Here is an 11312-nt window from a genome sequence, read left to right on the forward strand (position 1 = left end):
GCTTCCATGCGGGGTGTTGCTGGAGGGTGTGAGCAGACCAGCCGGGCTGCAGGGAGCGAGTGTGGTACCTGTGGCTGACGTGCAGCTCTGCAGGCTCTGTAACATCAAGTAATTCACGCGGGCACCTGGGTTTTTTATGATATATTATTCCTCGGTTTTATTAATCGCTAATCAAGTAATATATAGTAATTATTTGCTCCGTGGTAAAATGTCCTCAGTGTCCACCTGTAAACTTGCCCCAAATGAGAAATCGTACTCGGGGGCGGCCAGAGCGCAGCCCGTGTGTGCGGGAGCCGTGCTGCCCTGCCTGCTGGCGGCCGGCGGCGTGCTACGTCCTCGGGTGGGCAGAAATGGTAAATAATTACGCTCCAAACTATTAGATGCCACGAGCGATAGAGCGAAACCCGCGGCGCTCTTACGATCCTCCACAGAAATTTCTGACGCTCCTTCTTGAAACGCCCCGGTCCCTTTTTCTCCCCGTTGTAAGAGCCGAGCGCCGCTCCGCGCTCCCGGCGTCCCGCTGGGCTCGTGGCGGGCGGTGGGCACTCGGTGCCCCCTCTCAGCCTCGGGACCGGGCGGCGTCAGCGGAGGCCCCAGCCAACCGGCGCGAGCCCCCGCGCGCCCGCCCCGCCTATAAGAGCCGCGGGCCGGCGGCGGCGCGAGAGCCGCGCGAGGAGCGCGAGGGGACGGGCCGGGCGGCTCCCGGCAGCGCGGCGGGATCGGCTGCTGTCCCCGTCCCGCCGTCGCCGCCCCGCCGTCACTCCGCGCGGCTGCCGGGATGCTGCCCGTAGTCGCCGGGCTGCTGCTCGTCGTGGCCGCGGGCGGCCGAGGGGCGGCGATGGAGCGGGAGAGCCCTCCGGGCAGCCGCTTCGTCTGCACCTCGCTGCCGTTGGACGCCGCCGGCGCCGGCTGCCCGCTGCCCCCCGTGCCCGCTCAGGGCGGCTCGCCGGCCCCCGAGGAGGAGCTGAAGGCCACCGTGCTGCAGCTGCGGGAGACGGTCTTGCAGCAGAAGGAGACCATCGGCAGCCAGCGGGAGGCCATCCGCGAGCTCACCGGTAAGCTGAGCCGTTGCGAGGTGACCGACGGCAAGGGGCCGTGGAAGAAGGAGAAGGGCAAGGACACGATGGGCGACCTGCCGCGGGACCCGGCGCAGGTCATCGACCAGCTGAGCCGCACCATGCAGACCCTCAAGGACCGCCTGGAGAGCCTGGAGGTACGGCTGCCCCGCTCGGCTCCGAGCTCTCCTCCCGGCCGGCGCGCTGCGCGGGGCTCTGCTTCTCGGCACCGCTCTGAGGGCTGCTCCGCCAGCGCGTGCCTCCGTTGTGCGCGGATGGGGCACGGTTTTCTTGCCTCGGTTCCCGTGCTCGCGCCTAAACCTCTTCTTTTGGGGGACGTGACTCGATGGGGCTCGGGGTGCGGTGACGGGGACACTGTCGGGGCTGGCATGGGGACGGGTGATGTATTTAGGGCTGATGTTGGATAGAAAGAACGCGCCTGGTGCCCTAGACTGAAAGGGGGAACTCCTTCCCTACTCCGGAGGGTTGTCGAGACCTCCGGGCAGCGGCTGAGCGGTGCGTGTGAGAATAATCGATTCCCTACGGGAGCGGCGCTGGGCGCTGTGCTCCTCCGGCCGTCCTCAGGGTTTCGCCGATGCCCGGGGGGATGGAGAGCGGCTGCTTTGGCGTTACTCTGTGAGGTGCGAGCAGCGGACTGTCACATGCAGTTCGGAGCGATGTGGTTGTGTAACGACCCTCTGGAAAGCTGCCGGCTTCTCGGGGCGCCTCGTGCTGCCGTTATGTTCTTAGGGCTGCAGAAGGGAAACACCGCTGGAGTAGGAGGCAGTGGAGCTGTAGGCTATCTGAGATCCCAGCGCTATTTAACATGTTGGTTTTCTGGGTTGTGGTTTAGATAATTTTTTCACTCTTAGTATCTATAGCTGGGCTGAAGAGCATCCGACTCCATGCTCTGCAAACTGAAACTGAGGGAACTTGAGTACTTTAACTTTTTAGTTTAAATAATAGTTCTTCTGTTTGGCAACATCATTCGCAGTGAGAAAAGGAAAGACTGAGTAATATGCCACGTATACCCATATTAATGGAAATGCATCAGACCTGCTCTCCTACACTGATTTCTCTTAACTTGAAGGTACGAAGGGGTTCCTTCATATGAAATGCAGGAAACCTCTTACAAAAGTGCCTTTCTGTTTCAGGACGTGTTTTGCTACAGTGCTGATAAAAGCACTGAACTTGACAAGCGCTAAAAAGCAATGCCTCTTTTGTGCTTGCTGGAGAGCTCAGTGATCCTGCCTTCCCCCCCGAGTCAGAAACGTATCCACATTCAACTTTCTGTTTGAGAAACAACGATGTTTTTTCCTTCTTTCCCCTGAAGCACCAGCTCAGAGCCAACGTGTCGTACGCGGCGCTGCCCAATGACCTGCGGGAGATGCTCCAGCGGAGGCTTGGAGACCTGGAACGCCAGCTGCTGAGCAAGGTGGCTGAGCTTGAGGATGAAAAATCTTTGCTTCATAATGAGACATCGGCCCATCGGCAGAAGACAGAGACAGCCTTGAATGCATTGCTAGAAAGGGTGTCTGAATTAGAAAAAGGTAATTTGCACAGAATCTAGACTCTTCTCCACGCTGATTTACGCTGCCTTCTCTCCCCATCTAGTACTCTGGTATAAATGTGTGCCTTGAGGGAAAGACAGCTGCCTTCTGGTTAAGGTGCTAGGTATTAGGTAACAGTACTAATGCTTAGATTCCCTTCTTCCTTCTATCCCAGGCTTCCTGTTTGTCAGGCCTCTGCATGGCTTTGGCTTTCTGTCTCTTACCTTGACACGTGGGGCTGTTTAGGATGAAATTCTCAGTGTTTGTGAGATAGAGGCATATTAAGGAGATGAGTGAAAACTGGAAGTGGTACGATATCGATGTGTGATAAATGCTGGGGTAACGCTGAGTACACTCTTAAGAACTACCCTTCTTTATTGGGAAATTGTATGGGCTACATTAGCACAACTGCCTTTGACGTAATAAATGGCATCTTTTCCAGAACCATTTCCTGTTGCTTTTTGAAGTATCGCTGCTGGGATAAAGTCTCTAATTTTACTGCTGGTTATGCCACTGAGTAACAGCAAGTACTTGAATTGTGTCCTGTTCCCAGGTAGCCCTTGGAGTTTACAGTAGACTATACACGGTGCCACTGGAGGACACTCTCTTAATCCCAGTCATTTTGGTGATACTTAGATTAATTATTGCTGAGACCTGTAAGCTTGAATAGAATTCATTCATTTGAATTACAGATGCCCATAGAAAAGAGCTGAAGATCAGAACTATCTTTCTAAGAGTGGGCAGTACCAGTAGGTATCACTGTCCAATCTTTAAAAGATCTTCCAAGGTAAATGGCTGTCTGCTTGAAAACAGCCCAATGGACATGCTTTCAAAATGATGTGAACACGCGTATCTCATTAATTTAAATCTGAAGTCTAATGAGTCTGTTTTATAATACTGCATTATTGTTTTTAAATAAAAGTGTGGAAGGTGAGGAAAGAGGGAGAGGAGTTCCTCTACTGACCGCCATTTGACGCTTTCCGTAGAGCTGAAGTAAGGCCTACGCTGTAACTAATATTCTGGAGAACTGTAGTCTGTCAGTGTCTCATGTAGCAAGTATTGCTAGTCATGTCTCTGAAAGATGTGACTCATATCAGTAAGTCATCAGAAAGAGAGATGCAGCAGTGGGAGAACAAGGATGTGTAATTTATTTGGGTTAAAAATAGCCCCTTCCCAGCTCTGTTTTTTGTGTGTGGAGAAGGCTGTCTTCCTGCAAGCCTCCAGGGAAGTGGGGTGTTGGGGCCAGCAACCGAGGCACGAGTTTGCTTCTGGTTGTGTAATTTGCTGTCTGTTACATTGCAGTTTGCTTAGCTCTTCTGTGCCTTTGGCTCCTCAGTCAAACCAAAGTGAGGGTAATAACGATCTAAGAACTTCATCAATCTGTAGACTGCACGAAGTCAATGTTTATTGTGATCTGACGTCTCCTAAAAATAGGATTTCTCCTGTGCTTTCATTGTAAATGACATACTCTCTAGCATCTGTTCCAGTCGGCTAATGAGCGTGCCATAAGCTCCCGGCTGTCCTGAAGGGAGGTGAATGGAGAAGTACTGACCTTCTGAGGTGGCTGCACGAACTTTGGGTTTCTGTATGTAATTGTGACAGAAGTGGTGTGTATCGGTGGGGCAGAGGAGCTCGAGGTTCACACGGCTGCCACGATTGCCAAAGTCTTCTGGTCATTTCTTTGCCTGTTGTTTGCTGCTACTGCAGTACGTGATGCGATAAAAAGAAGGGCTGAGGGGAGGAGTGGTCCTGCAACTGGTGGTACCTGACCTGAACTGTGGTGTGCAGTGCTGCTGGAAACATGGACAAGTCACTTGCTGTGTTTTAAATCTAAATCCCTCTAAAATGGAATGACTGTTGTCCTTCTTGTTCAAAATTAATTGAGATTCTTTAGAGCAAGGACTGTCTTTCGCTGTGTGTGTTCATCTTGGTTATACTTTTATTCTTTACCAACCTATTATTGCTTCCTTTAGCTCTTCCAGACAGTGACTAATGCTCTCAATGGAGTACATTTTCTATTATACGTGAGACAGGCTGTGCCATCCTAGTGGAGATTGCTGAACGTTGGCCCTAAGATCCTGTTTTTATTTGCTTATAAATTCGGTATATCTGTAAGTTCCTCAAGAAAGAGCTCTTTCTTCTTCCACCCACTCTTTTTGTGAAAAAATACAGTCACAACACTTCCACTTCTGAGAATGGGAACTGACAGAGTGCCAACAGTTTGAAAATTTCATATAAAAATTGTGGCAACCTTTTGTGGCAGCAGCTCTTCATTTGGATGGGAGTGAAAATTTGGCAGGGGATGTCGTTTGTTTCAGGAATACGGGTAAAGATGGGTGGGGATCAGAAGAACAAGTAGCTAAGAGGTTGAAGTTGATGCTCTACTGCAGAACTGTAGGGTTTTATTTAATGACACAATTTGGGATTTCTCTCTTCTCGTGAATATATCTAAATCTAAAACATTACTTGCAGGTAGCTACATCGGTGTCCCATGTTTTGGCAGTTCTCAACTTCCTGTCACATTTTTCTTTGGGTCACTTTGAACTTCAGCCTTATATTTTGGTTCAGCTCTCCAGAACAGGTTTTGTCTCTGGGGTGGAAATCTGTCCTACTAAACGTAACTCTATTTTATGGAATGTGTTCATTCTTGTTACTTCAGACTGGCCATCCAGAAAGGGAGCTTCAACCTGTTATCTCAGCCCAGCTACGTGCAAAATGGGGGTACTGCTGCTGGCTCCCTGTGTGGGAGTATTAGGAAAAGAGGATTTGGTTGTGAAATGCTGTGATGCTTTAATAATGAGTGTACCACAGATTCCTTGTTCAGTAGCAATAAATATCTTTTAAAACAGTTTGAATTGTGTGAAATAAGAAGGCCTCTAGCCATGAGCTGAGTGATGAAGAAAGAAAAATATTTAATAGCTTCTCATTAGTTGTGTGCCATCCGATATTTTGCTCTGAGCAAGCAGGAAAAATAAGCTAAGTAATTAGCACATTGTATATAAAATCTAGTTGTATTTTAACTGTGCTGTAGAATCAACATTTGCTAATACTGCTTCAGTATATTTTTGTGTACCCTCTCTAAAGTAAGATTAAAGATTCTCAATATAAATCATATTTTTTCCTAACTTTAATTACATATACGTTGTTTTGTCTTGCGTTAAAGGCTTTTCTTCCTCAATGTCATTCTAGGTAACAGTGCATTCAAATCACCTGATGAGTTCAAAGTGTCCCTTCCTCTTCGCACCAACTACTTGTATGGGAAGATCAAGAAGACTCTGCCAGAGCTGTATGCTTTCACTGTATGTTTATGGCTGAGATCAAGTGCTTCTCCTGGAATTGGCACTCCGTTCTCATATGCTGTTCCTGGTCAAGCTAATGAAATTGTCCTCATAGAGTGGGGGAATAATCCGATTGAACTGCTAATTAACGATAAGGTGAGAATCAATTAGCTCCTTTATTCATCTGTGTGCTCAAAATAACACTTGGTGTTTCTAGGCCTGAGCCCTTGGTACCTCTCAGAACTCTTGGCTCCCTGTGAGGCAGCCAGCTCTAGAGCTGTGCCTGCTTTTCTGTTGTTGCCCATCTGTCGTGACCAGAAGTGCTCTCAACAAAGTCAAATGGTGCACGTCTTTGTGCACTGCGTGGGCATGACAGGGAGCTGTGCACCTCTGGAGTTACCAGCAGGCCTCGGCTTCTTGTGTCTGTAACCCTCTGTTTGCTTCTAAGGAACAGAAGCAGTATTTGAAGCCACACTACTATGACACCTGTGAGATCTAAGCCAACTGCAGTATTTTTATCTCTATAATCCTACGGGTTCAGTTATGCTAAGACTACACAGGCAGAAAGCAGAGAACAAAAGGCATGTCATTGTTGCTGGTTTTATAATGTTTAGTGACTGAACATCAGTTTAAATGTAACTTTTCAAGACTTTGTCTTAATACAGAAAATGACAATTAATCAAATACTCCCTTTTTCCTCACTCTCAGCTTGGGTTTGTCACAAAATGTAAGTAACTGCTGGTAGCAGTGACTGGGTTGGAATCCCTGTGAGTGAGACTTGATTCTTAACTTTGCCCAGGCTGCACTGTAGCACAGCTTGCTTTCAGGCACCATTCCTTGTTTTCTTTGGCCCGCTAGGTTTCCTAGTAACTCACTGCTCTCCAAGGGATTGGGTGTTTACAGCTTTACAGGGCAACCCGGCTGGTTCAGTCATGTGGCAAGTTAAGGACTTGTAACAGTCCCACCAAATCAATACAAAGAAAAGCAGGTTGTTTGTAATGGCTTCTGGAAGAGGAGATGTGAGCATGCTCGTCTTACCAGTTTTTTCTCATGTTGGTTGTACTAATGTTCTGCTATGTTTTTCTCCCTCCCACATCACAGCTGCTTTGTAGCCCACTGCATTTGTGTCTTTGACTTGGGTAGGTTTTTAGCTCAAAGTCCTAAGGGAGCATAATCCCTGCATAATAGCTTCCCTGAGCTCTACTGGAAGCAGTCCTCTCTGTAAGTCAGAGTTCTTACTGCAAATGGTGCAGACAAACCTTAGACCCGAAGAGAAACTTAACGTGTGGACACTGGGTGGAAAGTTAGGGTTAAGCAGTGAGATTTAAGTAAATTCCTGAAGACAAGACTGCTAGGACAAAGTAGGAGAAGGTGAAGTAGCATCTGCTCCTGACATTTATGCCTGTGCAGATGGTAGATAGATACTGGCCTTTTAGAAATGTTGTGCTTGAACTGACAGACTTGGTTTGCAGCATTCCGTATTCTTCAGAATTATTACTATTATTGTTTTTGAAGGTTGCCCAGCTTCCTCTCTTCATTAGTGATGGAAAATGGCATCATATCTGTATAACATGGACAACAAGAGATGGAATGTGGGAGGCTTTTCAGGATGGAGAGAAGCTTGGCACTGGAGAGAATCTTGCCCCTTGGCACCCAATTAAACCTGGAGGTGTCTTGATCCTGGGTCAGGAGCAGGTATGTGAGTGACTGAGTTCCACTGGTGTGTGTGGCTTGTTTAAACAAAAACGAAGAAAAACAAAAACAAAGAAAAAGGCCCGATTAAAATAAGGAGAATTAAGACTCTCCAGACATACAGCTGTGAGGAAAAACTGTTAAATGATTGGTCTGATTGTATATGTGCTATCTAAAAGATGAAAGGAAAGAAACTTCGTATAATCACACTGAAGTTTTGTTTCAGTAATAAATATTCAGAATATTCGTGTTGGAAATTATTTCCACTCTAAATGCTGCAGAGTGCAGCTGCATAATGCCTTAAATGAAGTTCTTTCAGCTGGATTGCTGACAGCTATCAATGTAGCCCCTGAAGTTACAGAAAGTAACATTTTAAAAGGAGCTTCCTGAAGCAGATCATGCTTGCTTCCATTTTTTTTTTTTTTAATTGAAGCCAAATTGGCCATCCCCCTTAACAGATTGATTGATTGTTTATTTTTCTCTCCCTCCACCTCCCCGTTATCCCAAGAATAGTCAGGATGTCAGTGCTAGAGCCTCAGACTAGACGAAGGAAAATTTATGGGGATGAGCAGACCAGCAAGAGTGGGAACTGGAGAGTATGTGGGTTTATCAGGATCTTTTATAGATTCACTTTCTAGGGAGAATTCCCTCTAGGCTGAATTGTATGGCTTTTAGGTACGTAACATACCATATCTTTACAATAGTGGAATTCATGACTAACTTAGAAGTTGGTATCTACTTTAAAGATGAATCTGAAGTCAAAGTTTTGAATTCTACATCATGTATTTGGTTTCTCATTAAAGGTGAAAGTAAATAACTCTCCAAATGCAAATGCTAAGAAAGCTTAGGTATTAGTATTGCCAACAGAACGCAATTAGGAAATTGAGGATGAGTCACTTCTGAATATGGAAAAAAGCAAGGGATTTTCAATCTTCCATCTAGTTAACATCTCTTTAATCTATTGCCCATGAATTCATGGCTCTGTTCACATTGTTCTCTATTTTTTGGTTTGTTATGTGTTACATTGATTTGTAATACATATCAGAAAATATTATTTATCCAGGATTTTGAAGTTCACAGCTGGGCAAGACAGTGAAGAATTGATTTTGTCCTGGTGCTGATTTCAGTGGGTCTTTATCCATGACATAAGTGACACAACGGTAAATCAGAATCCTAACACACTTGACATAGCAGATGCTCCAGCTTACTATTAAATGGCTGGCAATCTTTCTGTAACTCTCTTTTACCACTTTCCTGTGCAGTGCTTGGCCTTGTCCTATGCTGTCAGTTTTCTGTCAGTGTGATTTTGGTCTTCAAGTTGAGCAAACAAACACTTCAGGCTTGTGCAGTAACAGTTGGAGTTACTCACGAGGTTCAGCCAGCTGAAGCTCTGTATCCAGAGCCAAAGATCCCATCTTGTGGTCCCCGTGGACAGTTGACAAAGTGCTGCAGTTACAGTTTAATCTCTAACTGTAAAGCTTTGAGTGTAGCTCTTGCTGAAGCTTTCTTGTGCCAAGCTTGCAAAATGGATCCTAAGTCAGACTTGGTATCTAAAGCTGCCTTCCTGCTGCACTGCTTGGGGGCAGGGCTAGTGAAGTGTAGCTCTAACTGCAAGTGACTGTTGTGCCCTTGTGTGGAGATACGCAGTTACTCCTGTTTGCGCTGATCTAAACCATTTCAGACTGGGGCTTTTAACTGTTTCACAGAATAACATCTTGTTCACAGTGGTCCTTCCAGAAGCTTGAAGGTGCTCTTCAGTGCAATTCTGTTCTTCCTTCTAGCAGGGTGGCAGCGGGTGGGAGGGTCTGCAAGTTTGGTGGAAAAAAATAACTGAAATAACCTTCTCGTCTAATCCTGATTCTTGTGTGCCTAAAGGACACAGTTGGAGGAAGATTTGATGCAACTCAAGCCTTCGTTGGGGAGATGAGCCAGTTCAATATATGGGACAGGGTATTAAAAGCTGAAGACATCATGAATATTGCTAACTGCTCTACCAACATGCCTGGCAACATCATCCCCTGGGTTGATAACAACGTGGATGTGTTTGGAGGTGCAACTAAGTGGCCTGTGGAGACATGTGAAGAGCGTCTGCTAGATTTGTAGCTGCAAGTGTTTCCCATCAAGTGCCCCCTTTTAGTAGGACAATCTCCTGTGCGATATAAAGCACTGGTTTTTCTCTCTGCCCTTCCGTAACTCCTCAAAAATAAATTGAATAAATGGCCTCAGTACAAAAATGAATAAATAAAATAATAAAAAGCTGTTTGTTCTGGGGCACTGGGCCCGACAATGGGAGAAGCACTCGTTGGTTAGAGCAGCCCTTCCTTCCTTAGGGCCTGATCCAAAAACATGCTTTGGGCTGAGCTGCCTTTGGCTCAGGCCCTGCTACAGGGCACCAGTTCTCCTGGCAGGGCTGGGGAGCAGCCTTGCACAGGTTCACTTTGGTACTCCTTTTGGTAATGTGTGGGCTGACAAAGCACTGAGATTAACAGGCTAAACGGGAGCCCTTCCTTCCAGTCTATTGTCTCCCCTTTGAATTGAAGCCATTCTTTTTTAGCCCTTTTTAAAGAAATCACCTAATCCTTATATTTCAGTGATTATGTGCAACTGTGAGTAGAGCAGAACAGCCACTGTCTGAGTGCAACAGTCTTGCTTCTTAATTCTCAGATCAGAAATCTTTATTTTGTGATAAGGAGGCAACGTTATCTGACAAATGCAATTCTTGTTCAATGTGAAGATGGGGCTGTGGCCAGCGTGGCTCCGTGGAAGCAGAGAAGCTGTAGGTGGGGCTCTGTCCCAGAGCCTGTCTTTCCCTGGCCAGGATCCCAGGAGAGATGGTTGGATGAAGGATTGTGCTTGTATCTTCTGTAGGTGAATGTACTGAATTTGCAGTGACCTGGCCTGTAAACTTTTCTCTATTGTTTCTCTTGCTTTATTCCTTGTCTTTTTTTCTTTTTTTTTTTTTTTTAAATATACGAGCTGTGGATAAGTGAATTTCTGTTCTGTTTTGCTTTGAAAGGCCTTTTTATGAGCAAGTGCCAAAGTTCAGTTTCTGCTTGCTGAGAATCACTATATTTTTCCAACATAAGTCTTCTGCGCTGTTTTCTATGTTATTATAATGGTCCTATGTAAAATGTGCTGGTTTTTCAATTCTTGCTGATTGTCTCTTTTGTAAGCGCTGGGCTGAATGCAATATCTTTTAATTTTCTCTAAATATTTTGCAAACAGTGTTGCTATTTCCTTGGCATCGATGTGACTACTAGTTTGTGGCTCGCAGATAGCAAATGCACTGTACTGGGAAAGAGTGAATACTTTTGTTATTTAAAAGAAAAATAATTTAAAAGGGTGGGGGAATTTATATAGCTAAATATCATATTTTATTTTTCATATGTTTGAATTGTAAGAATAAGATGGTGACAGTCCCATTTGTAGGCTGAAGTTACATATTTCCATTAATATGTAGTATGCTGTTCTTAAAAAAAAAAAAAAACAACAAAAAACAAACCAACTTTTAATTAAAATGCAATGTAAAATGAGTCTCTTAATTACTGTGGAGTCACATAAGACACTGAATGTTCTTTCTCATTATTGCTGTGGGTTCTGCTAATATTTCTGGAGGCTGCTAACGGTACAGACCTGTTCTGAGGTTACCTGAATTCTCAACGTGTCCTAAGTCACAGTCTTGGCCAAAAGGAGCTGCTGGAGCTGGAAGCCTGGGTGTGGGTGTCACAGCCCCTGTG

General features: G+C 45.8%; 1 protein-coding gene across 1 annotated transcript; it reads left to right on the plus strand.

The window, feature by feature from the left end:
• The first annotated feature begins 778 nt into the window (after positions 1-778).
• Positions 779-11108, plus strand: NPTX2 (neuronal pentraxin 2). Its single transcript, XM_042863990.1, has 5 exons — positions 779-1213; positions 2389-2605; positions 5795-6039; positions 7399-7578; positions 9451-11108. The coding sequence occupies exons 1-5, from the start codon at positions 779-781 to the stop codon at positions 9676-9678; spliced, it is 1305 nt and encodes a 434-aa protein (XP_042719924.1). The 3' UTR covers positions 9679-11108.
• Positions 11109-11312: the final 204 nt, after the last annotated feature.

The sequence above is a fragment of the Lagopus leucura genome, unplaced genomic scaffold (assembly GCF_019238085.1).
Source record: "Lagopus leucura isolate 7727_CA_CO unplaced genomic scaffold, USGS_WTPT01 Super-Scaffold_760, whole genome shotgun sequence".
NCBI classification, from domain to species: domain Eukaryota; kingdom Metazoa; phylum Chordata; class Aves; order Galliformes; family Phasianidae; genus Lagopus; species Lagopus leucura.